The sequence below is a fragment of the Microtus ochrogaster genome, unplaced genomic scaffold, assembly GCF_000317375.1.
Source record: "Microtus ochrogaster isolate Prairie Vole_2 unplaced genomic scaffold, MicOch1.0 UNK33, whole genome shotgun sequence".
In the NCBI taxonomy this organism is placed as follows: Eukaryota; Metazoa; Chordata; class Mammalia; order Rodentia; family Cricetidae; genus Microtus; species Microtus ochrogaster.
This window is the reverse complement of record NW_004949131.1, coordinates 1902066-1925678: the sequence shown is the minus strand read 5'-3', so window position 1 is coordinate 1925678 and position 23613 is coordinate 1902066. Positions and strand designations below refer to the sequence as shown.

The window sequence follows — 23613 nt, the reverse complement described above, 5'->3', positions numbered from 1 at the left end:
TCTCTCTCTGCCTGCTGTCTGCAGATCAGGATGTAAAGTTCTCACTACTGCTCCAGCACAATGCCTGTCTGCTTCCTGCTTTGACAATCATGGACTAACCCTATGAAACTGTAAGCAATCTCCTAATTAAATGCTTTCCTTTGTAAAAGTTGCCTTGGTCATTGTGTCTCTTCATATCTTTATAGCAATAGAACAATAACTACCACAAGGACCTTACAGGCCTGGGGGATGTCCTAGTGATGTTTCAAGGAAGTATTGTGTGGATATGGAGGGGCTCAAAGAGCAAGGAGACAGGAAAAGTTGCCCCCATAGTTCTTATGGGAGAAGGTAGTGACCTGGACCAGGGAGAGGGCAGTGGAAATGGATAAAATTATCCGTATGGAGGGAGGTCTTGGAACTGGTGTTGGCAGAGTCTACTGATCCCTGTGGGGAGAGACCAGGTAGAAGGTAGAGGGTTCTCAAGTTTGTATCTTTAGGCATTCAGGTGACAGAGGAAGCCTGCTAGATCAACCTCATAGCACACTGTTGAAGGAATTGAGTAGTGCTTGCTGGATTATTTATTAGAACCTTTTCTGTAGCAGTGGTCAAATATCATGACCAGGAACAACTAACTTATAGAAAGAAGAGGGGTTGGGGGCTTCCGTAATGTGAGGAAGAGCAGGAAGCTGGCTGGTCGCTTCTCATCACACAGGAAACCAAGGGAATGAACTAGAAGTAGGGCAAGGCTATAAAGTCTCAGAGCCCCCAACTCGTGACAAATACCCTGCAGAAGGGCCTTACCTTAAAGGTTCCCTAACCTACACAAACAGCAGCAGCTGGAGGCCAAGTGTCTGAGCCTATGGGGGCAAATGGAAGCATCCTTGTTTCTCTCACTGTTCTAGAAGCTTAAGAACATGACTCTGATATGTGCTTTGCATCTGGTGGGGACATTCTTACTGGTAAGGATGCTGTCATTTTTCAAAGTGGCACAAGGCATGCATGGAAAGACAGAGAAAGCGTGTCAGAGAGCAATTGTTTTCAGAACAACTCCACCCGACAAAGAGCTCATGAATCTATTAGTCCATGAGTAGATTAATCTCTCCTGATTTAGGAGAACCTCGGAAAATTTTGCCTGATCCTCATCTCCTCCTCCTCTTTATTTTTTCCTCAACAATATCTCACCTGTAGCCCTGGCTGTCCTGAAAGTTACTATGTATACCAGGCTGGTCTCAAACTCCACCTGCTGGGATAAACTGTGTGCACCACTATGCCTAGCCTGATCCTACTTCTTTATTCCTTGCATGAGGATTACTTTCAACATGAATTTTGTTGGAAGCATTCAAACTTTGACTGCATTAAAAAATGTGCACAAAACTTCTAGTTAAAGTTGACTGAAATTATTTACTAAGGTTTGTCCACTGACGGTTCGTATTCTGGAGACTTAGCCCTCACTATGACAGTTTTGAAAGAGAACCTTTAAGAAGTGGAATGGTTAGGCCACTGGAAGAATGAGACAGAGAAAGGCAAGTCAGTTCGAAGGTCACACCCAGAAGAGGTTATAATGGGGGACAATAGAGTCACCAGTTCCTCTCACTAATACGGGGACGGAGAGCAGTTAACTATGTGAAACAGCCTGACAATGATGTGGCAATTTGATGTGGAAAGGGTGCAGTGCGGTGGGTTTAAAAGAAAGGAGTGTTCGGTTAAGGAGAACCCGGGAGATCTTAGAGAGTCCAGGTCCGACTGAGGACATGGGATGGCTGGTCACAGCCAAGGGTACTGCTGTAGAGATTCAGGGGTAATGGGGAGGTAGAAGGGAAATGAGCAGTCGAGGGGATAATGAGATCAGGAACTGACATGTTAGAGAGCTCAGGTGAACCGGGACATATCCTCAGTGACCAAGAGGAGTCACAGACACAATTTGGCAGCAGAAGGGGAAAGTGGCCACGCCAAGACACACCCTCCCAGAACAGGATCTCTTGAAGGAAGGAGGGTGGATAGAGGCCTGGAAGAGTAACGCAGGGTCATGTGCACTCCATCAGGGCCCCGACTCTTGGCCTTTCAATATGGGGTAGATGATCAAAAACAGCTCTAACATCTGTGCCTAGAAGATTCAATTGCTGTGTCTTATCCTCTGATCTAACCCAGATCTAAGGGTCACATGTCATCTGGAAACTCCCAGGTGGCTGGCTAGTCAGAGGGAAGGGAAGTGTGTGTGTGTGTGTGTGTGTGTGTGTGTGTGTGTGTGTGTGTGTGTATCCTGCCAGGTTCCCAGCCTGTGCCAAGTACATCTAGGTTGACACTACAGGACATCAGCCACTTGTGAAAAGGACGTAAGGATCCCTGGGCAAGGACATAAAACCTCCCAGCTCAGGTTATGGTTCTGCAAGGAATACTGAATCCAGAGCCTATCCTTGGAGGTTGCTAATGATTATTTTTCCAGTTCCCATGATGCTCTGCTGTGGCAAGATTAAATGTTCTCCTAACCTGCTCCCGGACCTCCTTGGATGGCTTCAGTTCCACCTTTTACTTGTGTGACACTGATTTAGTTTCTGTGCTCTCTGGTACTGGTGAGGGGCAGGTGTCTATAGCTCCCCTGCCTTCTCTAAGGAACATCCCTGTCTCCCAGGCAGTGGGGTCCTTCACCATCAGCCATCACACACTTCTATGGACTGGTTCAGGAGGTGCCTGCCTGGCAGGAGGGAGAGAGACAGGCTAGACTGTACATGTCTCCTCTCCCCAGCTCCCGTCCTGCTGGGGATGCTCAGCCAGGGTGGAAAGCACACAGGACTCCCTGTGCCCCTTTAAGCACAGTGCTCTGGGGAGGGAAGAAGATGGGAGCCCCTGCAACCTCCACCCTGCTCCCAGCAGGCAGGACCTTCAGCTGGGCACTGGACTTCCTTATCTCAAGCTGGGGGTTGTGATTCCTGGGGAGAGGGTTAATGGAGGGAGCACTTGGCATTAGCTTTGCTCAGATCAGCCTGAACTGTGTCAGCAAAGGCTGCTACTGCTCCTTCCTGGGAAGGAGGGGGTTCTGGTCACCCCATTCTCCCCCTTCCCCCTGACTAACACACATTGATGCCTGTCTCAGCAGAATCAGCAAGAAGTTTCTACTTCTCAACATTGCATTTTCCCTGTTTGCAGAAATCACTTTCAGACTTCATTTTGTCCCGACCCCAGGTCCTTGTCAGTTGCCAGGGGTGAGGCAAAGCTGCTGTTTCCTGGCAGGACCATGTGGGGAAGGAGGGTGGTCTCCTGCCAGTGAGCTTGGGCTCTGAGGGAGGCTGCGTGGAACAGATGGGGCAGTGGGAGTGAACTAGGAAGGAGGTTTATTGCACAGAATTATCTAAATCCTGTACCCCAAATATTCCAGTGTGCCGGTGAACAGAAAAGCAAAAGTGGACAGGAACATTTCACCCTTGATAACATTTGCAAGGAACGGCAGAGCTTGAGCCGTCTGGAAGATGCTGGGTGTGGGGAAGAGAAGAGAAAGGGGCTACTCTGCTTAACACAACTGAGGTAGAAGGGTGTCGGCAGTGCAGGGAAGGAATGTCACCATTCTTCAGGCCATAGAACGTCACCAAAGAGAAACAGTGCTCTCCTCGGGTCCTCCAGGTCCCCTCTGCCAGGTTTATTCCATATGGCAGTTCCCATTGCTCGCTGTATTGGACACAGTCTGTCAGAGACACCATTGGAGAATTTAGCTACCGATGTGACCCTGCTGGTACGTGTGCCTGCCTTCACTTTCAGACTCAGAAACGTGAACTAGTGAAGGAACACTGGGGACATGAAAGACACAGTAGGCTCCTGTCTGCTCCTCAGCCCCCGGCTGGAGGAGATCTACATTCCAGACCCATCCCCGAAGTACAGCGTTCACCCTAATCCCTGGAGCAAAACCAGGGCCACCCAGACCCAACCTCGACCCTTCTCCATGGACCGCTGGCAAAGATCTTCCCCTCAGCATGGCAAACTCTACATGGGGCTCACGAAGCATAAGCAAGAAATATAAATGCAAATGGAACATTCTAGGCAGGAATTGCTTTCTGATCCTCACATTCTCCTCCCTCTAGGGCTTCTAAAGGTTCCACCCGATAGATTGACAAGCACCCATCAGTAGTTCCAGGCTGTGGATGGAGAAAAAAAGTCTACGGAGCAGGAGAGAAGGGCAACCGAATAATCTCATGTTTGAGAGACAAGGAGTGCACCCCAATCACTACAAATGCATTCCAGGGCAGCCTCACCATTAATTCTAATCGTACATGTGTACCGCTTCCACCCACAACATGCCCACAGGGCGGTGGGGGGCATCAGATTAATTGATTCATCAGGAGCCTCTAGTCTAGCATGCAGGGATGGAAGGGAATATCTGCTTGCTCTTAGCTTTCATGAGAGATTTGGAATATTTGCCTCCTTTGTAATAGACTTCGGCTGGCTAGTTTATGTCAACTTGTTACAAGGTCGAGTCATCGGAGGAGAAGAGAGCCTAAATTGAGAAACTGTGTAGTAACTCTGGGCCATAAGCAAGCCTGTAGAGTATTTTCAAATTACTGATTGATGTGGAAGCACCCGGAACATTGTGGGTAGTGCCAACCTGGCCTGGTGGTTATGAATTCTGTAAGAAAGCAGGCTTAGCGAGCCATGAGGAGCAAGCCAGTAAGCAGCACCCTTCCATGCTATCTGCGTCAGTTCCTGCCTTCAGGTTCCCACCCAAGTTGAGTTCCTGCCTTGGTTCTCCCTCATGGTCTGTGATTCAGGATAGGTAAGTTAAAGAAACTTTCCTCCCCAAATTGTTTTTGGTCACGGTGTCTCATCCCATCAATAGAAACCCTAACAAAGATGTTGGGTCCATGGAGGTCATGCTAAGATAGGAACAGACCACCAAAGTTTAGTAAACCAGAAGCAAACTTTATTCCAGGAAAAAAATAAAAAAAAATAAATCTCCATGGGGCACAAAAATCTTATCAGCTAGCTGAGACCACAGCCAGAGATGGATTTGTGAGGCTGTGGCAAAGGGCAGCTGTCAAACCCTCCCCTTTTTAGATTAAGAAACAACAAGCATTAGGCAGTAACAAAGGAATTTTTACAATCTTGAGGTGAAACTTAGACACAAATTGCCCTTCTTTGCGATTTCCATTAACAGGGTTTCTCAGTTAAACTAGTATTTGTATTTAGCCCATTGTCTTTCCGTGGCATTCTTTTATAGTGCTTACCAAGGCTCCGCACTCCCCTGACCCTGCCAGTTTCACATGGCCAGGAATGGTATGGGACAATATAAAACCAAAAAGTCAAAAGTCATGTATATTCCATCATTTAAAAGCTACCTCTCTCACATCAATTGCTGGGCATGAGTGCCCAGGGCTTATCTAAAAGCTGGTCCTCAGTTTGCTGAGCTACCCTAAGTTTGCAGAGGCTACTTCAGCCTCGTAAGTAGAGCTATGTGTAACATGAGGGCCTGCTTGTTGGAGTTTCTGTCCTGCCCAATTCCCACAGCCAGTAAGCCCCAAAGAAAATCACACAGAGGTCTCCATAAGTTATAAACTGATTGGCCCATTAGCTTAAGCTTTGTATTAGCTCTTATAACTTATATTAACCCATTATTCTTATCTATGTTAGCCACATGTCTCGGTTCCTTTTTCAGCGGGGTAGGTCACATCCTGCTTCTTCCGTGATCTGTTCAGGACTGCGGAAAGAGCTTCCTTCTTCCCAAAATACTCCTGTTTTCATTGTCCTGCCTCTACTTCCTGTCTGGTTGTCCAGCCTATACTTCCTGCCTGGCTACTCACCAATGAACGTTTATTTAAAACATAATTGACAGAATACAGAATTGTCCCACACCACTTCCCCCTCTTTTCTTTTTTTACAACCCATAGCAGAGTAATCCACTGTTAATAGTTAATCCTTAAGCTGCTGAGAAAGCTGTAGACAGTCTGCTCTTAGTTTCCTAGGCTTACAACTTTATATTTTGTTATTTCTCTATTCTTATTTCCAGAATCTACATTTTTTATAGTCCTATTCTTGGATTCTTCAAAAGATTTGAAGATTCAAAAGATAGAGATTGGTACCAGAATTGAGGAGCCTGGTAAGCCCAATGGATTCCATGACTGTGGCCACTGCTGCTCTTCTCTGGCTGGGAAGTGAGCTCTCAGTCAGGAGCAATTCTGTGCATAATGCCATGATTGTGGATAAGACGTTCTATAAGTCCATGGATGGTGGTTTTGGCAGAATCATTACATGCAGGAAAGGCAAATCCATAACCAGAATAAGTACCTAATCTAGTAAGGATACAACATTGTCCTTCATTGTGGATGAAGTTGCCCAGGTCAGTGGCTGGTCCCCCTGGGGAATTGTGCCATATCTGGGCTTGGTGTTGGCCTCTGCTATTGGCTTATCCTGCACTCAGTAGTGGCTGTAGCCCCATCAACCCCAGCAAGTGCAAGTCCCATCTCTGTCACCATGATCAAGCTGGAGACAATCACAATGTCCCTCAAGGGGCGAGGGCTAGTTCAGTTCCAGTGCTTGCCCTGAATTCCTAAAGGTCAGGTGAAAAAAACTGGGCATGTTTTCACACACCTGTCACCCCAGCCTTGGGGAGATGGAGACGGGTAAATCCTGGGGCTTCCTGGCTAACCAACTTAGTCTGGTTGGTAAGTTTCAGAGCAATGAGAGACTCTGTCTCCAAAGAAAAATGGGCAGTGATTAAAGAATAGCATTCATGAATGTTCTCTGGCTTCTTCCCACCATCACAAACTCAAGAGTGCATGCATATCCATATACACATACCCTTATGTGTATGCACACACGCATGCACACACACACACACACACACACACACACACATTATAGGGCTCTACTGGCTCTCTCTGGTAGTACCCCCTTGTCCCTTCATATTAATATATATATACATATATATGTATATATATATTAATCTATAGTCTGAAACACTGGATTTTTGATCAATCACATGGGAGAATCCAGTGGGGACTGTGTGAGTTGGTTTCACTCTGAAGGCAGTTGGAGGCAAGTGGCAGGCGTTGGCCATCTTAGGCCCCCTTAGTCTTCCTAGACTTGGTCTTGGTCCTTTAAGAGGTGAGACTGGAGCCTCCTTTCCCCTTCTTGTTCCTTGACCAGGAGGGAGCCCATCTGCTAAAGGGTTTTGTGAAATGCAAACACTTCATTCAAATGTAAATTACAACCTTTACCTTCAACTCCAGGAGACTTTCTACTTTTAACTTTTACTATAGGAAACTTCAAACTATGTTATATTAAAAAAACAACATAATAAGTCCTTAATGGTCCCCAGAAACCCAGCTTCTAAAATTGTATTCATACCCTCAGCCTGTCTCTCGGAGGATGATTTTTAATGTGTGGTTCATACATATTTCAGTATGTAGCTATAAAAGGCAAAGCATTCTTAAAATTGTAACAGCACTATTATCCTACCTCAAATAATTATGCTATTCCTATACATCAAGCACCTGATCCCCATCTATAGATACAAAATGAAACGTTTTGCAATGAACGAATGAAAGCAACATTCTCACATTTTAACAACCAGGCCTTGACCTTTTGGAGCCTGACCCTCAGTGACCCATGATGCCTCATATAACTTACTAACTCAGGGAACCTTGCACAAGAAAATTAGCTAATTCTGTAAGCCTTGTTACTCAACAAGCTCAATCTGCCCACTGGGTACGGTTCAGGCTGGAGGCTGTCCTTTCCGCTGGGGGAGAATAAGGCCTCTGCCACAACTTCTGGGCTGAACTGGAAAGAAGCTTCATTTAACACTGGCCAGGAGCGTACCTGGGACTCCCAGAGAACAGTGGTGAACTACACTACTCAGGAGCTGAAAAAGGCAAAATCCACAAGGCTACGTGCTTCCTACTTTAGGCTAATCAGGGGCAAGTGAACATCTTGATGTACTTCCGGCCTACTCCTGCATCCTGTGCAGTTGGAACAACCAAGCTTGTCTACAGAGGTAAAATTCCATGGCTGTTACCTTCCATGAACAGCTCCCAGTGTCCCAGGAAGTTATCTGTCTTTGGGCAAGTGGGACTTACAGGTTAGAGGCGTTTCTGCGTTATAGCTCTCCTAAGTGCAGTAACAAACTTAAAACATAACTTTAGTTATCACAGAGACCATGAGGATAAGGCAGAGGAACTCCCCCTGCCCCAAACATATGTCTCAACTGTTACAAAAAACAAAACCTCTCCCTTCCTCTCAGCAGTGGGCTTCCCTTTGGGCATTCACCTATTGCTTTTTTTTACAGTGTATTTCAATAAATTTTCTCTTTGTCTGCTGGTGTCTTGGTGAATTCATTTACCACCTATGTCACCAACCTTCCATGTGACATTTCTCACAGTAGTATTCACAAGGTTCTCATTATTTTATTGTTTGTTCAGTTTGGAACCCAAATGTCACCCAAGTCCAGTTGCTTTGTTAAAACCAACCACTCAGGACCAGAAGGTGTCTTGATAAAAGGGCCTAGAAATTTTTTTTACAGCACGCAGAAGCATAGCACTAGACACTTCCTAGTCTCCAGAACAAGGAGAATAAAAATTTTAATTGTTCAGTTGTTGAGGGGGGAGTTACATGACATTATCCTCATGGTCCGACTACCACGATCCTGTGGGTGGAGGGACCTCTCCTTGTCTTGTTGAGTAACAGGTTGCTTTAGTTGGTTTTTCTTGAGCCCAGTCATTTGTGCAAGGTTCTCTGAATTGTTAGGGGTTAGGCTCCAGACATCTGTGTGAGGCATAGGTCATTGCAGGTCAGGCTCCTGATAAACATAGTTTGATTGGAAGTGTAATTTTTGGCAATTTTGCTTCCATAAGTAAGGGTTGGCTACCATATATATATATATATGGTAGCCATAAAATCGACCAGGTCCTGGAATGGGTTCTCTGAATATCCAACAGCAGGGTTATCAGGTAATAGTTGGCAATGTAAATTAGACCTAAAACTCAGTGTTTTTAAATTAACATTGGAAAAAGAAATCTCTGCTTGCATGGAGACTTCAATGAGAGAGGCGGGATCCTGTGACGCTAAGAAAGCTTGGGGACAGCGGATCCAGGCAGGGTATTTGCTGTTCCTTGGTTGGTTGGTTGGGTATAGGCAGACAGTTATGGCGCCTGCATGGTCATCGTTCTGGGGCTTAAGTCAAAGATTCAACATGAAATTAAGAATAAAGAGTCTATTTTCTCCTTGGCCCAAGGCTATAAGTTGTCTGGCTTCTCTCGTTTCTGCTCCATTCCATCCTCAGGCCGTGTTACTAAATTTAGCATATCTCATCATTTTTCCCTTCCTGGCTTCAGTTGTGTCTACTCAATCTTTCATGGTAAGGTCTGCCTCTGTATCTGACTCTTCCTTGTCATTCAGTTATGGCAGAAGCTAGGTCGATCACCCTGTAAACACCCCTTAACCAGGATCTTCTGCAGGTGCCCTCCTGGTTTTTCAAAAATAAAATTAAATTTAGGCAATTTATATATTCACAGAAAATTGGGAGACTAGTACAGGGCATTCCCACATAGGTCATTCTGTTTCCCCATCAATATCTTAAATTAGTATAAATTAGTATAAATTAGTACAGGGCATTCCCACATAGGTCATTCTGTTTCCCCATCAATATCTTAAATTAGTATAGTATAGTTCTTAACACGATGAGCCAGTTTGGAAGCATTATTACTCACCAAAGTTTTATTCAGATTCCCCTGTCTGGTATCTTTGATCCTGGATGCTCTTTTTTTACATTCCACAGGCAGTGGAAATTTCCATTTTTATTTTATGATTGCTATAAAAATCCCATGCTGAAATTCTACACTTGTGTTGGTGTTTGAGGGTGGGGTCCTTTGGGAGGGGACCAGATCGTAACACTGGAGCCTTCATGAATAGCACTAGGGACTTTACAGGAGATTACAAGTTGGTCTATGAATCAAGAACTGGAACCTCACTAGACACCAAGTCTGCCAGCCCCTTCATCTTAGACTTCCATGTCTCCAGAACTGTGAGAAGTAAGTTTTAGTTGTTCGTAAGCCATCCAGTCTAGGCCATTTTGATCTTGCAACTCCAAAGAGCTAAGATTATGCCTTGACAGTTTTGAAGCTTGCCGGTCAACTATGTAATGACCTCCCTCTACTGAGACTGGCTGGGTGCTTTCCTCACACTTCAGGCCAGAACACTCTCGGTTGACGGGGAAGGCTGCAGGCAAAAGAGCGGTGCTCACCACCTCACCTTGGTTGTGCTCTGTCACTGGGACACACTCATGCAGACGCTGCTCTTGGTTGTCAGGCCATTGTTGGTCAAGTTCTCCCAAAGCTGCCAAATTGCTCTGTGGCTCTCCTGTCTTTATACTGTCTGCTCATTGGAAGGAAGTCACTATTCAGCTATGCTCTACCTGAGAACAAAATAACTTTGAAAATGACCTCTAATTTCTCCACGTGGAAGATTCTTTGCCTACATGTATCCATATCAGTTCAGGTGTATGGATATTGATTTTCTACTTTGTAATATAAATAAATAAACAAACCAAAAGTGAAGCTGCTTTAATTTTTTGCTCAAGTTTTTTTCTGCTTTGGAAACTCTTCCAGCAGTGGCGGTGACTTCCTTTCTATCATATGAAATCAGAATGGGGTTTCTTCTTACATTTTTGCTCTTCTGTTTCTTTTGGGGTGTGGCGGGGTGAGCTTCTTTCCTGACATTACAAGATGGTTGATGTTCATTGTACACTCACTGAGCTTGCCTGGAAGCCAGAGAGTAAAACAGCCGCACTGGTCAGCCTTACAGACTAGTCAGTGGTGACACACCCCTTTAATCCCAGTAGCCACACTAGTTTCCATAGAAACTGGGCAGTAGTGGTAGCCCGAGTTTGCTCTCCTGTTGCTGTAATAAACACTGTCATCAAAAGCAACTTGCGGAGGAAAGGGCTCATTTGGATTATATGGTCCCGGTTACAGTCCGCCACTGAGAGAAGTCAGGAGAGGAAGTCAGGAAGAAACCACGGAGGATGACAAAGCTGCTTCTTCATCTCGGTGGTTTCACAAATGATGTGATTTTAAAAGCCAGGTTGGGAAGAATCTCCAGCCAATAAAATGCCTTTCATAACAAGCATGAAGATTTGAGTCTGGATCGCCGACACCCACACAGAAGCTGGGAGCAGTGGACATCCTGTAACCCTGAAACTGGTGTAGGAGGGTCCCCAGCGCTCAGTGACCAGCCATTCTAGATAGCTAGTGAGCTCAGCGTTCAGCATCAGACACTTTCTCAAAAATAAGGGAGAGTGCAGTAGAGGAAGACACACAGCATTGACTTCTGGCCTCCCTGCACATGTGAACATGTGCCTGCATGCCTTATACACACAAATAATTACACATACCTACACTACACACACATAAATAATTACACATACCTACACTACACACACATAAATAATTACACATACCCACACTAACACGCACACACACACACACACACACACACACATGCAAACAACAGCAACAAAAAGCCATTATGCCCCCTTAATACCTCATGAAAATTTTCTTGCAGTTGGTCTAGGATGTGACCCTGGGTTTGGAAGTTATCAAAAGGGTTTTATAGGCCTTTTGCCAGGTGACCCTAATGTTTAACCAGGCTATTTGCCAGTCCCTTGAACTTTAGCCAGAGGATGGCAATTGTATAACACTCATCACCTCACCATACTACGACTATCTCAGTAAATGGCATCTTTGAATCCTGCTACTCAGGAGACTAAGAAAAGATATCCCCAGGCACCTTGCTGCTGCCCCTTTTCTGAGGATGCTGGCCTCAACCTTTGACAGAAGACACAGCACTGAGCTTCTGCCCTCAGCTCCAAGAACAGCTGCATTTACTATGTCCGGCTCTGGGGCCTGAGGGGGACTTTCCATCTCTCCATCCTAGCCTGGTACCATCTCCATTTAAAAGATCCGTAGCTGGGAACCCAAGGGAGCTGAGTGGCTTCCACTAAAATCGTGGACCAGAGTCTGGGTGAGTTCTTAGCTCTACAATGAACTGGCAACTCCAGGCTATGACTTGAAACTCAGACCTTCTTCAAAGCCACCTCTTCCCCTCCTTAAACACTCACAGGCTTTTGATATATGGACTAATCTTCAGGGGAGGAGCACCTCGCTGAAGCCAAGGTCCTGAACCCCAGGTTTTCAGCATTAGGTCCTAAAGAGCCCCTACTTTCCCATTCTTCTTCAGAAATTAAAGATCTGAAGACATTTGAACTTACTGCTAAATTCCGGGGTTGGGGTGGTGCCCTATCTCTGACTCCTCCGCCCACACCTCTCTGTGTCTTTGTCATGTCCACACTCAGGCCCCCATCTAACTGTGACCGGTGGCATATCCATATACCCTATGTACCAGGCTCCACACCACTGCCCAGAGCCCAGAGCCAATGCAGTTGCTCGTTGTAACCACACCTATCATTGGCCTCTTCCCTTCCCCAAAGTGTCATCACCCAGGACGAAACCTGTCCTGGCGCTGACCCTGCTCCCCATTTATATTCACTTAGTCCCCACATTTCCAGGACTCAACACTTGTTACACCCATCTCTCCTTTTCCCCCATTGCCCTAGGGAAGGCATAGTCTCAGAAGCCAGACTACCTCCCTCCTAGCCCTAGTTTCCAGAAGAACCCAAAGGCAATTTCCTGAACGCTGCGTCGTTCCTTCAGCTGCCAGGACTCCTGAGTGAATAAATTTCTGCTCTGGCTCCAAAGCCTGCTCCTCCTAGCCCTCCAGATGGCTACTTGAGCCTGTATCCACCAAGCTTCAGCACCAGAGGCTCAGGGACCTAAGGGCCAATCCTGAGGAGGCTTTCAGTTTCTCTGAAAGCCCTAAGGTATCTTTGGCTCAGCCTGACAGCCCCATCCTGATTGGCTGCTGCCGGGGTCTCGCGAGGCTCCGCCCCGAGGAGCTGTCCTTTGCGGGAACCCGGAAGTGCGAGCCTGGAGATGGCTGGGGATCGGAAAGTGGAGCTCAGCGAGGCCCTGGCGCTGGGTCAGGGCTGGCGCCACGCCTGCCACGCGCTACTCTACGCGCCCGACCCTCGCAAGCTGTTCGGCCGCTTCCCGTTGCGCTTCGCCGTGCTGGTGAGGACGCGGCATGCCGGCCTGCTCCCCGCCCCGCTGCCCGCGCGTCCAGGCCAACCATCGTCCCTCTCCTCCCCCAGATGCAGATGCGCTTCGACGGGCGCCTAGGCTTCCCCGGCGGCTTCGTGGACGCGCAGGACAGCAGCCTGGAGGACGGGCTGAACCGTGAACTGCGCGAGGAGCTGGGCGACGCGGTGGCCGCCTTCCGCGTGGAGCGCTCCGACTATCGGAGCTCACACCTCATGGACGGACAGCGCGTGGTGGCCCATTTCTATGCCAAGGGCCTGACGCCGGAGCAGCTGCAGGCGGTGGAAGCCAGGGCACCTCAAGCCAAGGACCACGGTCTGGAGGTGGGACCAGCCTGGGACCCTCTCCTATGTCTCTCACCGAAGAAAGCCACTGGGTGGAGATTTTGACATGGCACTCACTCTCTCAAGTGGCATGAACTATTGGGATCGTGGTCATTTCCAGGCTGGATAACACCACCAACTTGGTCTCCCTTAGTAACTTTTGCAGAGAGATTTCTAGAATACACACGCAAGGCTTTCTTCTGCCCTGTATGCTAATACCCAGGACACTCCAAAGCTTGACCTTGGGCCCTTATTTTCCTTTAGCAGGAGGTGTGCCAGTGATCCTAGTGCTAGGGAAAGGTGTGTGTGTGTGTAGGTGACTGTTCAACTGCGGGTGGGGACAATATTGAAACAGGTTACCGTGCATACTTTGGCAGTGTGTAGACCGAACAGTCTCTCGGAATCAATCACTAGTTGAATGAGGAGGTCAGAGGAAGATTTGGGTATTTTGCCTTTTTCTTGATCACCCAAGTGACACCTAGACAGTCGTGTAAGTTCTGTGGTTGGACATACTGCTACAGCCATGCCTGGCCCCTGGAGGCAGTAGCCAGCGAGGATGAGGGAGAAGATGGAGCAGGATTAGTGTGGGTGGTGATTGGTACCCAGCATGGGTCATTTGTAAGCTTTCCTGAGGTGGGATTATTGGGCCCGGTTCTATCTGGTTGTTAGGTTAGATCTCCACCCCGCAGAGCTCTGTTCCACTGTAGGTAAGGGAATGTGTTGAGATACTTGAAATACCGCCTGTCTGCTTTTCGTAGGTGCTGGGCCTGGTGCGGGTGCCTCTGTACATCCTTCGTGATGGTGTGGGAGGCCTGCCCACCTTCCTGGAGAATTCCTTCATTGGTGCTGCCCGGGAACAGCTACTAGAAGCCCTTCAGGACTTGGAACTTGTGAATCCTGGCACTATTGCAAACCTCAAGAACCCAGCTTCTAAGTAGAAGTTGCCCACCACGGACCTATGGAAGCCAAGATGAGGGCTTTGGTATAAGGGAAGGAGGGAGGGAGGGAGAGGCAAATACTTTCTCTTTGGGGGCTGAGAGGTGAAAGTTGATACAAGATTAAAGACAGAGGTGTTTTCCACAGAGGACCTTGTCTGATGGCATTAGGAATAAAAGACCTTGGTTGTATCTGAGTCCCTCCTTATACATGGATAAACAGCCTGGAAGCTCCAGGTATGCACACGCAATCTGTGATCACACAGCTGGCACACTCTCTGTCCAGTTTAACCGTGATGTGGCATCGGGCACATCCAACTACTTCCTGGTAAATGATGGTAGGGTTTGGGTTCTTTCCCACCTGCTGCAAGGGCTGCAGTCCAGGATCCAGCCCAGCCCATTCTTGTTAGGGAAGCAGAGGAGGGGGTTTCTCCCTGAGAATGGCCATGGGGTGGGGCAGGGGTGTTACCTGAGGCCCAAGCAAAGTCTTTCAGCTCCCTTTGTTTCTGTCTAGCCTGCCCTGCCAAAAACAGTCATCCAAAAGGGCAGGCTGGGGCTCTGTTCCTCCAGTTCTTTCAACAGATATGGGTTAATTAACCCCTGCTCGGTGGCAGGTATGGCAACTGAAATGGAGGCCCGTTACTCTTGTCCTCCAGACTTCTAAGTGAGGAGTAGGCACATCGCATTATACATAAATAGCACTACATGGTAAATATTATAAGCTTTGTCTGGCACGTGGTGTTCAGGAACCCTTTAACTCTGTCATGTCAAACTTACCCGCATGATACATGGTTTGTGTTGTTGTGTCCCAATAAATAAAGCACTGATGAAAAAGCAGGTGTCAGACTAGACCATAGCTCCGTGACTGCTCTGCTGGGAAAGCTAGGTTACTGCTTGCGGTACCTGTATGTGCACATGTTTACAAAGGAGTAAATGATGGAGCGGATATGGTTCTGTTGACATCCTTTTACTTGGGTTGGTCCCGAATGGCCCTGGTAGAGAACATTAGGCAGAAAGAAGAGAGGGCTAATCACAAAGAAATCTGAAAAGAAGTGTCTGAAAGGGCATGTGTGACAGGCCTGCGGTGGGAAGACCTTGTCGGAACGTCCCCAGCATGTACTTCCCAATCGCAATCTTGCAACGTGCTTCACAGTCAAGTAACTTATTTATTTCAAGACCATTCCTGTGACAGATGTGGATCTTTGAAAATTCTCAGTGGAGGCTGGGGATATAGCTCATGTAGCTTTGCCTAGCATGCATGGAACCCCATGTCTAAACCCTGGCATTGCATAAATAACACCTGTAACCCCAGTGCTCAGGCAGGAGGATCAGAAATTCAAGATCATCCTTGGCTACAAGGCAAGCCTTGACAACCTGCCAAGACAACAAAAGTCTAGATAGTATTGAACTGGTAGATAAGGCCTGTCAAGAGAATTCAAGGTAGCTTCATTCATAGATCTGACACCTTAGTGTAGAGGTGGTTCAAAGGCTCGCCTGGGACCAAAGCGCCTGTATGTTACCTCCCGGATATGGTGATCTAGTTAGATGAGATTCCTCCATAACTCGATGCCCAGAGAAGGGTACCAAGAGCCTAGTGTAGAAGCTACAGGATGACGGATAGTTGTTTAATACTATAGTTGAGGGTTGGGGATTACACTCCTTCTCTTGCTGGTGGTATAATGGGGGAAGTGATAAAGGATCTGCCACCAACATTAGCAAGAGCCTAGTGTAGAACAGAAGAGGGTCACTATAACTAGATATCAGGAAGCAATGGGAGGCTGTGCTTCAGAGGTGGCAGCCCTTTTGGTACAAGATCATACAGGCCTGGGCATGGCCAAGTGCATGTTTCAGGCACTTCTGGTGTGGATCAGAAATTGGACACAGGTTTTCACGGGAGAGGATGGTGACCTGGATCAGGACTGGGCAGTGAAGGTGTACTCAGACAGGCATGGGAGGTGGGAGGGGGTCATGGTGTTATCTGATAGAGCCTGGTTGGTTGTTGGAAGAAAGTAGGGGATGCAAAGATGGCTTTAAATTTTGAACTACAAGGTGTTCATGTTGTGGATGAAGACAAAACCCAGTGCATAGGGGAACAGGGTTTGAAGACATGGAGACATACATCTGTGAGTTAACTCAGTAGACAGCATGAAAACTATTCTGAGATTATCGGTAGAGAAAAGAGGTGGGCAGGTCAAAGCCCTGAGGTTTGAGAGGACCTGTAGGACATGGTAAAGGAGACAAGGAACAAGGGGGAAAGCTGGATTAACAAACTCAACAATTCTAGGTGCTTCAGAGAATTTTAGTGACTTAGCTCCGAGAAGTCCATCGGACTGAGCATCAAAGCTTTTGATGGCTTTGTTGGAAGCAGTAAGCAGTGTCAGGGAATGTGAAGGTAGAGGATTGACAACAAACTTCTGAGGCAGGGTTGAGCTGTGAGGCATTCAATTTAAAGGAGAAACGACCCTATACATTCAGAGTTCATTTCCTTAGCTGGTTGCTGGAGTGGAAAGTCAGGCATTCTATTGGGGCAGGTGGGGGGTGCTGTACATGCACCGTTTCCCTTCCCACCTGTGATGAGGAGATGCTGATTGCCAGCTTGATTGAATTGTGAGATGCCTATGAGATTTGTAAAGGACACCTAGGTGTGGCTGTGTTATTGTTTCCAGAAAGATCATGATAGCCTTGACCTACTCGATGGTATAATCTCTTGATGGATTCAAAATTGGAATAAACTGTTGGCAGTTAGTGGAGCTGTAAGAGGTGTGGCCTGGTTGTAAAAAGTGGCCTGCCTGGTGTTGGCCCAATCTTGTTTCTCTTCTTTTCTTTCTGGTCACCATGAGTTGAGTTTTTCTCTACTATATCCTTTCCTACACTGTTTCTGTCTTGCCTTGGGCCTCAGATAAATGCAAGAAGCCAGGCATGAACTGAAGCCTTTGAAAAGATGAGTTGAAATTAATCCTTCCCCCTAAAAAAATTTCAAAACGTTGACAAAAGAACTGGCTACAATACTAGTCAGTGTTCAGAAACTCAGATGGAGACACCCACCACAGTGCTAGGCTTATTTCAGGGAGGAATAAGGGGAGAGGTTGCAGTGGTGGGCTGTGAGGCTTAGAGTCTGGTCTGGGTAAGATGGGCACAAAGAAACAGTTGTCTTGAGCATGATCATCGAGTCATCTTAATGAGGTAGGGACTAGGAAGTGGATCTCAGACAGTGAGAGGCACTTGTGTCTGGGGAGCTGAAATGAACTCAGGGATAGTTAAGGACCAAGGGAGAACACAGGATGACTGGCCAGACGTGGGAGACAGCTGTCAAGGGGTGACACCTTGGGCTGGAGAGGCAGAGAGTTGGGTGAGCTGCCAAGTATATTTGAAGCCAGAAGTGGACACATGGTAGAGACGAGGTGTAAATCAGGAGCCAGCATCCTTGGTGACTAAGAAATGACCAGAGCTGACAGAAGGACAGTGTGGACATGCCAACACATGGTCTCCTAGGTCAGTAACACTTGAACATGGTGAAGCTGGACAAAGCACTGGAAAGCAATGCAGAGTCACGTAGACCCCAGCCACCGGATGGGTTGAATGGTGGAGAGAAGCCGTAGAGATCCCACTGTTCCTACAGGGCTGTGGTGTTAACTTTTCCTCAGGAGACAAACGCCTACTTGCTCCAGACAGGGCACCAACAAAACACCAAGTACCAAGTACACCCAAGTCTAGCTTTGCCAACCAATAGATTTATCATGCTTACTTAGGGAAGCATGTAGTTTTACTTTCTCATCAGGACTACCAGCCCCCAAATAATGACACAGAGACTTATTATTAATTATGAAAGCTTGGCCTTTAAGCTTATCCCACTAGCTTTTATAACTAAAATTAACCTGTTTCTATTTAACTACATTCTGTCATGTGAGTCTTTTACCTTTCTATTTTGTATGCCTGCCCCATTCTGTGTGCCCGCATCTCACTGGTTTCTCCCACCATGCCAAATTCTCCTTCCTCTCTTTTCCAGGAAGTCCCACCTATTTTCTCCTGCCTAGCTATTCAGCTTTTTCTTAAACCTATCAGAAGGCCCCTAGAAAAGACACATCTTCACAGTGTACAAATATTCAGCAACAGGAACATATATGAGGGATTACTTAGAGAAGAGAGAGTTTGTGTGTGTGTGAGGGGTCCATTGTGTGTGTGTATGCATTTAAGATTGGAAACTTGACTGAATGTAGAATCACTTTTAAGACAAGCCTCTAGGAGTAGCCACGAGTGATTATTTAGATTAGATCCTGAAGCCTTGTCTCTACAGTGGGTGCCACTATCCAGAGGGCTGGACCCTGGACCGAATAAAGCGAGTTGGGTACCAGCATTCATCTCTCTTTGCTCCCTCATTACGGATGCAGTGTGATCAGCTGCCTCAAGATCCTGCTGCCCCAAGTTTCATGATGTCATGGACTGCACCCTCAAACTGTGAGAACCAAGAGAACCTTCTCCCTGCAATTTCTTTGGTCAGGGTATTTAATCAAACAGGGAGACAAGTATCTGACCCTCCCAAAAAGCTACATTGATAATTATTTTAAAAAATCCTACCTAGCGTGAGCGATTACCTCCCATAGCTGCATACATGTAGTCTTTCCTTCTGTCAATATTTTATCTCCACATACAGCTAGGGAGGAACCTCATGTAGGTGGGATGGGTATGCAGGAGGGAACAAGTGGCTGGACCCTCAAGTGAGCTTGTAATGACCCTTCTTTCTCCCTCCCTCTATGAGGAAATATCAGTCAGCAATCCGAAATTTGCTGAGGGTCACCTGTCAGTTACTACAATTGCAACTGAAAGAATGAGCCCGTGTAATGCAGAGACATGGCAGTCCCTAGCATGGATTTCATCACCATGTCTTTTCTACTAACCTGACCCTGGATTTGTGTCTATAATTTCTGTGTGGAAGCTAGACACAACTGTCAGCTTGACACAATCTAAAGTCACCTGGGAGAAGGGCTTCTGAGAATGTCTGTGAGAGATTACCTTAATTATGTTAACAGATGTGGGAAGATTCCTGCGCCCCCATTGCCACGCCCCCTTGTGGATGCCACTACTTCCCGGACTTGCACTGAACAACAGAGAAAAGTAGCTGAACGCTAGCATGCATCCATCCCTCTCTTCTGACTGCAGTGTGGCCATCTGCGTCAAGCTCCTCATGCCTCGACTTCCCCATCTTGATAGATTGTACCTTAAACTGTAAGCCAAAATAAACCCTGTTTATTAACTTAAGTTGCAGTTATTGGGGTATTTTTTCATGGCAACCCAAAAAGGAAACTAGGACAGCTCCCCTGCCTTCTCTAAGGAGCATCCATCCTTCCAGGCCTTGGGGTCCTTCACCATCAGCCATCACACTCTTCCCTGACCTGGTCCAGGAGGTGCCTGCCTGGCAGGAGGGAGAAAGGCAGGCTAGACTATACATGTCTTCTCTCCCGTCCTGCTGGGGATGCTCAGCCAGGGTGGAAAGCACACAGGACTCCCTGTGCCCCTTTAAGCACAGTGCTCTGGGGAGGGAAGAAGATGGGAGCCCCTGCAACCTCCACCCTGCTCCCAGCAGGCAGGACCTTCAGCTGGGCCATGGACTTCCTTATCTCAAGCTGGGGGTTGTGATTCCTGGGGAGAGGGTTAATGGAGAGAGCACTTGGCATTAGCTTTGCTCAGATCAGCCTGAACTGTGTCAGCAAAGGCTGCTACTGCTCCTTCCTGGGAAGGAGGGGGCCCTGGTCACCCCATTCTCCCCCTTCCCCCTGACTAAGACACATTGATGCCTGTCTCAGCAGAATCAGCAAGAAGTTTCTACTTCTCAACATTGCATTTTTCCTGTTTGCAGAAATCACTTTCAGACTTCATTTTGTCCTGAGCCCAGGTCCTTGTCAGTTGCCAGGGGTGAGGCAAAGCTGCTGTTTTCTGGCAGGACCATATGGAGAAGGAGGGTGGTCTCCAGCCAGTGAACTTTGATGCTGAGGGAGACTGCCTGAAATAGATGGGGCTAGTGGAAAAGGAGATTCATCTCACAGAAAACATTCTGTACCCCAACATACAGGTGAAACAGAAGATAAGAAGTTGTGAAATGGATGAGAAGATTTCACTTGTGATGAAATTTACAAGTGACATTGGAGTTGGAGTCATGTAGAAGATGCTCATCGATCGCCCACTCCAAAAAAGGGGAGCAGCAGGCATGAATATGATCAATGCATTTTACACGCATGTGTGGGTATGTCATAATCCCTCACTCTATACAGCATCTATGCCCTGGACTAGGAGTTCCCAGGCAGCTGTTCCCACCCTCACAGTCTCCACCCTCTCAGACTACAGAAGGTCACACCTGACAAGATTTATGACATCCTGACACTCACTGACACCCTGCAATAGTTACAGGGTGTGGATGGAGGCAAAGGTCTATTGAACAGGCGGAGGGCTTTGAACGATCTCATGTTTGGGGGATCTCATGTTAGAGAGTGGAAGAACTAACTCCAGTCAGCTTCAGGGAATGGGATGTGGCGACATCGGGTCTGTTCCACACCGCAACAAAGAAAGGACTGTGAATCATAGAAGGGGGAAGGGCTGGCTTGATCTTGTTACAGAAACAGCTCTTATTCGGGGGATTTAAGGAAAGCATGGAGCTTGGAGGGGGAGGAAGAGGTGAGACACACAGGCAACTCTAAGGGAGGAGTTTAAGGAAACGGATCTGTTTAAAAAAGAAAACTTAATAGAGCCTCAGAAGAACAAAGAGCACCTCAACCCAGGGAGAAGTTCCTCTGGTGCAGACAGGAGAGTAGATGTCCTCAAATACTAGGAAAAGAAAAAACAAGCAGTGACCACAGAACATGGTAGAATTGAGACCAGACAATAGAAAATGATGATTGTTGCTTATCCAATGGATGTGCTAACAGACAAGTCATCTGGAAAAGAAACAGGATTTTAGGGTCAAAAAAAAAATTCCTAAACACAGAGATCCCAGTTTGTCTGGATAAAAGATGACACTGTGCCCATGAACATGGATAGCACCTATGAACATGGATAGTATAGTGCCCTTGAACATGGATAGTGCCCATGAGCATGGATAGTGCTCATGAACATGGGTAGTGCCCATGAGCATAGATAGTGCTCATGAGCTCTCTGGAAAATGCAGGAACTTCTTAGTGTGGTACAGGGAATCTAAATAATAGCTAAGATAATCCTGAACTATCAAAGAACTGCTGGAGGCATTCCTGGTTTCAAGTTGTACTATAGAGCTATGGTCATAAAAATGAAATGGATGGTCTTAAAAAGAGGCAGGTTGATAAATGGAATGACTCAAAGACCCAGATGTAAACCCACACACCAATGGACACCTGATTTTTGATAAACAAGCCAGAAATATGCACTAGAAAAAAGGCAGCATCTTCAACAAATGGTACTGGTGAAACTGGACATCTACAGGTAGAAGGATGCCAATAGGCTCGTGGGCTGCCATGGCAACCTAAACATGCCTCTTCCTAGGATGCAGTGTAAGTGTATGTTTGAAATATGCTCTAAAATGAAGCTAAGTCATCTTGAAGGTTTCCCTAGAGAAAAACAAAAAGCAAAAATCCACTTCCCCCTTAAATCATGCAATAAAACACTTATTTTCAAATCTGCAGGACACATATCAACTCACAAGGTTGCCCGCAGGTTTCCTAGCAATTTGTTACTGTGACATTTTCTAATCTTCAAGCGATTGGCATGGTACAGAGGAACACAATTAATTCTGAGCTTTGAATTGGAGACCAGACTTACTATTAATTGATTCCCTCTGAACGGTGCTAGGAATGACTTCCCATTCTATTCTACCTGTTTAACTGGTCCGTGAGATTTGGTCTTTCATTTTCTTAATGTGGTGGTATAAACGAAAATGACTCCCATAGGGAGTGGCACTATTAGGAGGTGTGACCTTGTTGGAGTAGGTGTGGTCTTGTTGGAGGAAGGGTGCAACTATTTGTGCTGGCTTTGAGGTTTCTTTTACTCCAGCTTCACTTAAGGTGTTAGGGAAACCACTTCCTGTTACCTCTGAGCCAAGATGTAAGGAGTCTCAGCTCCAGCACCATGTCTGCTGCACATCAACATGTCTCATCATAATGCTAATGGACCAAACCTCTGAATATATAAGCCAGCCCCATTGAAATGTTTTTCCTTTGTAAGAGTTGCCATGGTCACAGTGTCTCTTCATAGCAATAGAAACTCTAAGTAGGACAATGTGAAAGCCTCTATCATTCATTCTCTTAGTATGAAAGCCTTATATCCTTTAATAAAACAGTGCCTCTATGATTTTATTCTCAATTATGCCCAACGCAACATAAGTATCTTTCTGCATTGTCTATACAGAGCTTTTAAAACTAACATGGACTAAACGAAAGGATTATATTCTTTCAATTTGGAGGTATCATTTTAAGGTAATTGATTTAGTAAATCTCTGGCCAGAGCCACTAGCATAAGATGAGAGTGTGATCATGGTGGCTAGGTGTCTCTGATCATGGTGGCTAGTTGGGGTCTGTAAGAACACATAATAGTGCTATGAAATAATCCTTCTTACACTGTGTGAATGTATGTTGCTATGATTGGTTAAATAAACGAGCTGACTGGTCAGTAGCTGAACAGGTTAAAGTTAGGTGGGAAAGCCAAACTGAGAATGATGGGATGGGGAAGGGCAGAGTCAGAGTCATCTACCAGATGGAGATTGAGTTGGATACACAAAACGGGATAGAGGTAAAAGCCATGAGTGTCAGGGCAGCATATAGATGAACAGAAATGAGTTAAGTTGTAAGAGCTAGTTAGTAATAAGCCTGAGCTATTGGCCAAGCATCTGTAATTTATATTAAGTCTCTGAGACAGTTATTTGGGGGAGAAGCTGCCAGTTATTTGGGAGCAGGCGGGCAGGACAGGAAAACTCTGCCTACATATTATGTATCGCTAAATAATGCCATCGGGGATGCAGGAATGGATTTGTTTCCTCTGCTAAATATAGAATTTAAGAACAGCCACAGGCAGAGGTTCCAGAATAGGGTTCAAACAGAAGTTTGAGGACAATTTATTAGAGTTTAAAAGGCAAACCCCAGGACAGGAAGCCTGCAATCTTTCAGCTGCTTGGAATGTTAGAGAATGGAGAAAAACAAAAGCCACACTGCTCAGTGATAACCTAGCATTCAGATACCAAGTGTGAATGTCTACACAGTGGACAAAACCACACTGCTCAGGGATAACCTA

The 23613-nt window shown here is 46.5% G+C and overlaps 1 protein-coding gene across 1 annotated transcript; it reads left to right on the top strand.

Annotated features, from left to right (window-relative positions):
- The first annotated feature begins 12922 nt into the window (after nt 1-12922).
- On the top strand, nt 12923-14559 carry LOC101986430 (U8 snoRNA-decapping enzyme-like). The gene is made up of 3 exons (XM_005368467.3): nt 12923-13082; nt 13163-13432; nt 14191-14559. The coding sequence occupies exons 1-3, from the start codon at nt 12945-12947 to the stop codon at nt 14368-14370; spliced, it is 588 nt and encodes a 195-aa protein (XP_005368524.1). The 5' UTR covers nt 12923-12944; the 3' UTR covers nt 14371-14559.
- Nucleotides 14560-23613: the final 9054 nt, after the last annotated feature.

Coding starts and splice junctions, on each gene's coding strand:
- LOC101986430 (XM_005368467.3), top strand. CDS start 12,945: ATGGCTGGGGATCGGAAAGTGGAGCTCAGCGAGGCCCTGGCGCTGGGT. Junction 13,083..13,162: donor CGTTGCGCTTCGCCGTGCTG/GTGAGGACGCGG, acceptor CTCCTCCCCCAG/ATGCAGATGCGCTTCGACGG. Junction 13,433..14,190: donor CCAAGGACCACGGTCTGGAG/GTGGGACCAGCC, acceptor TGCTTTTCGTAG/GTGCTGGGCCTGGTGCGGGT.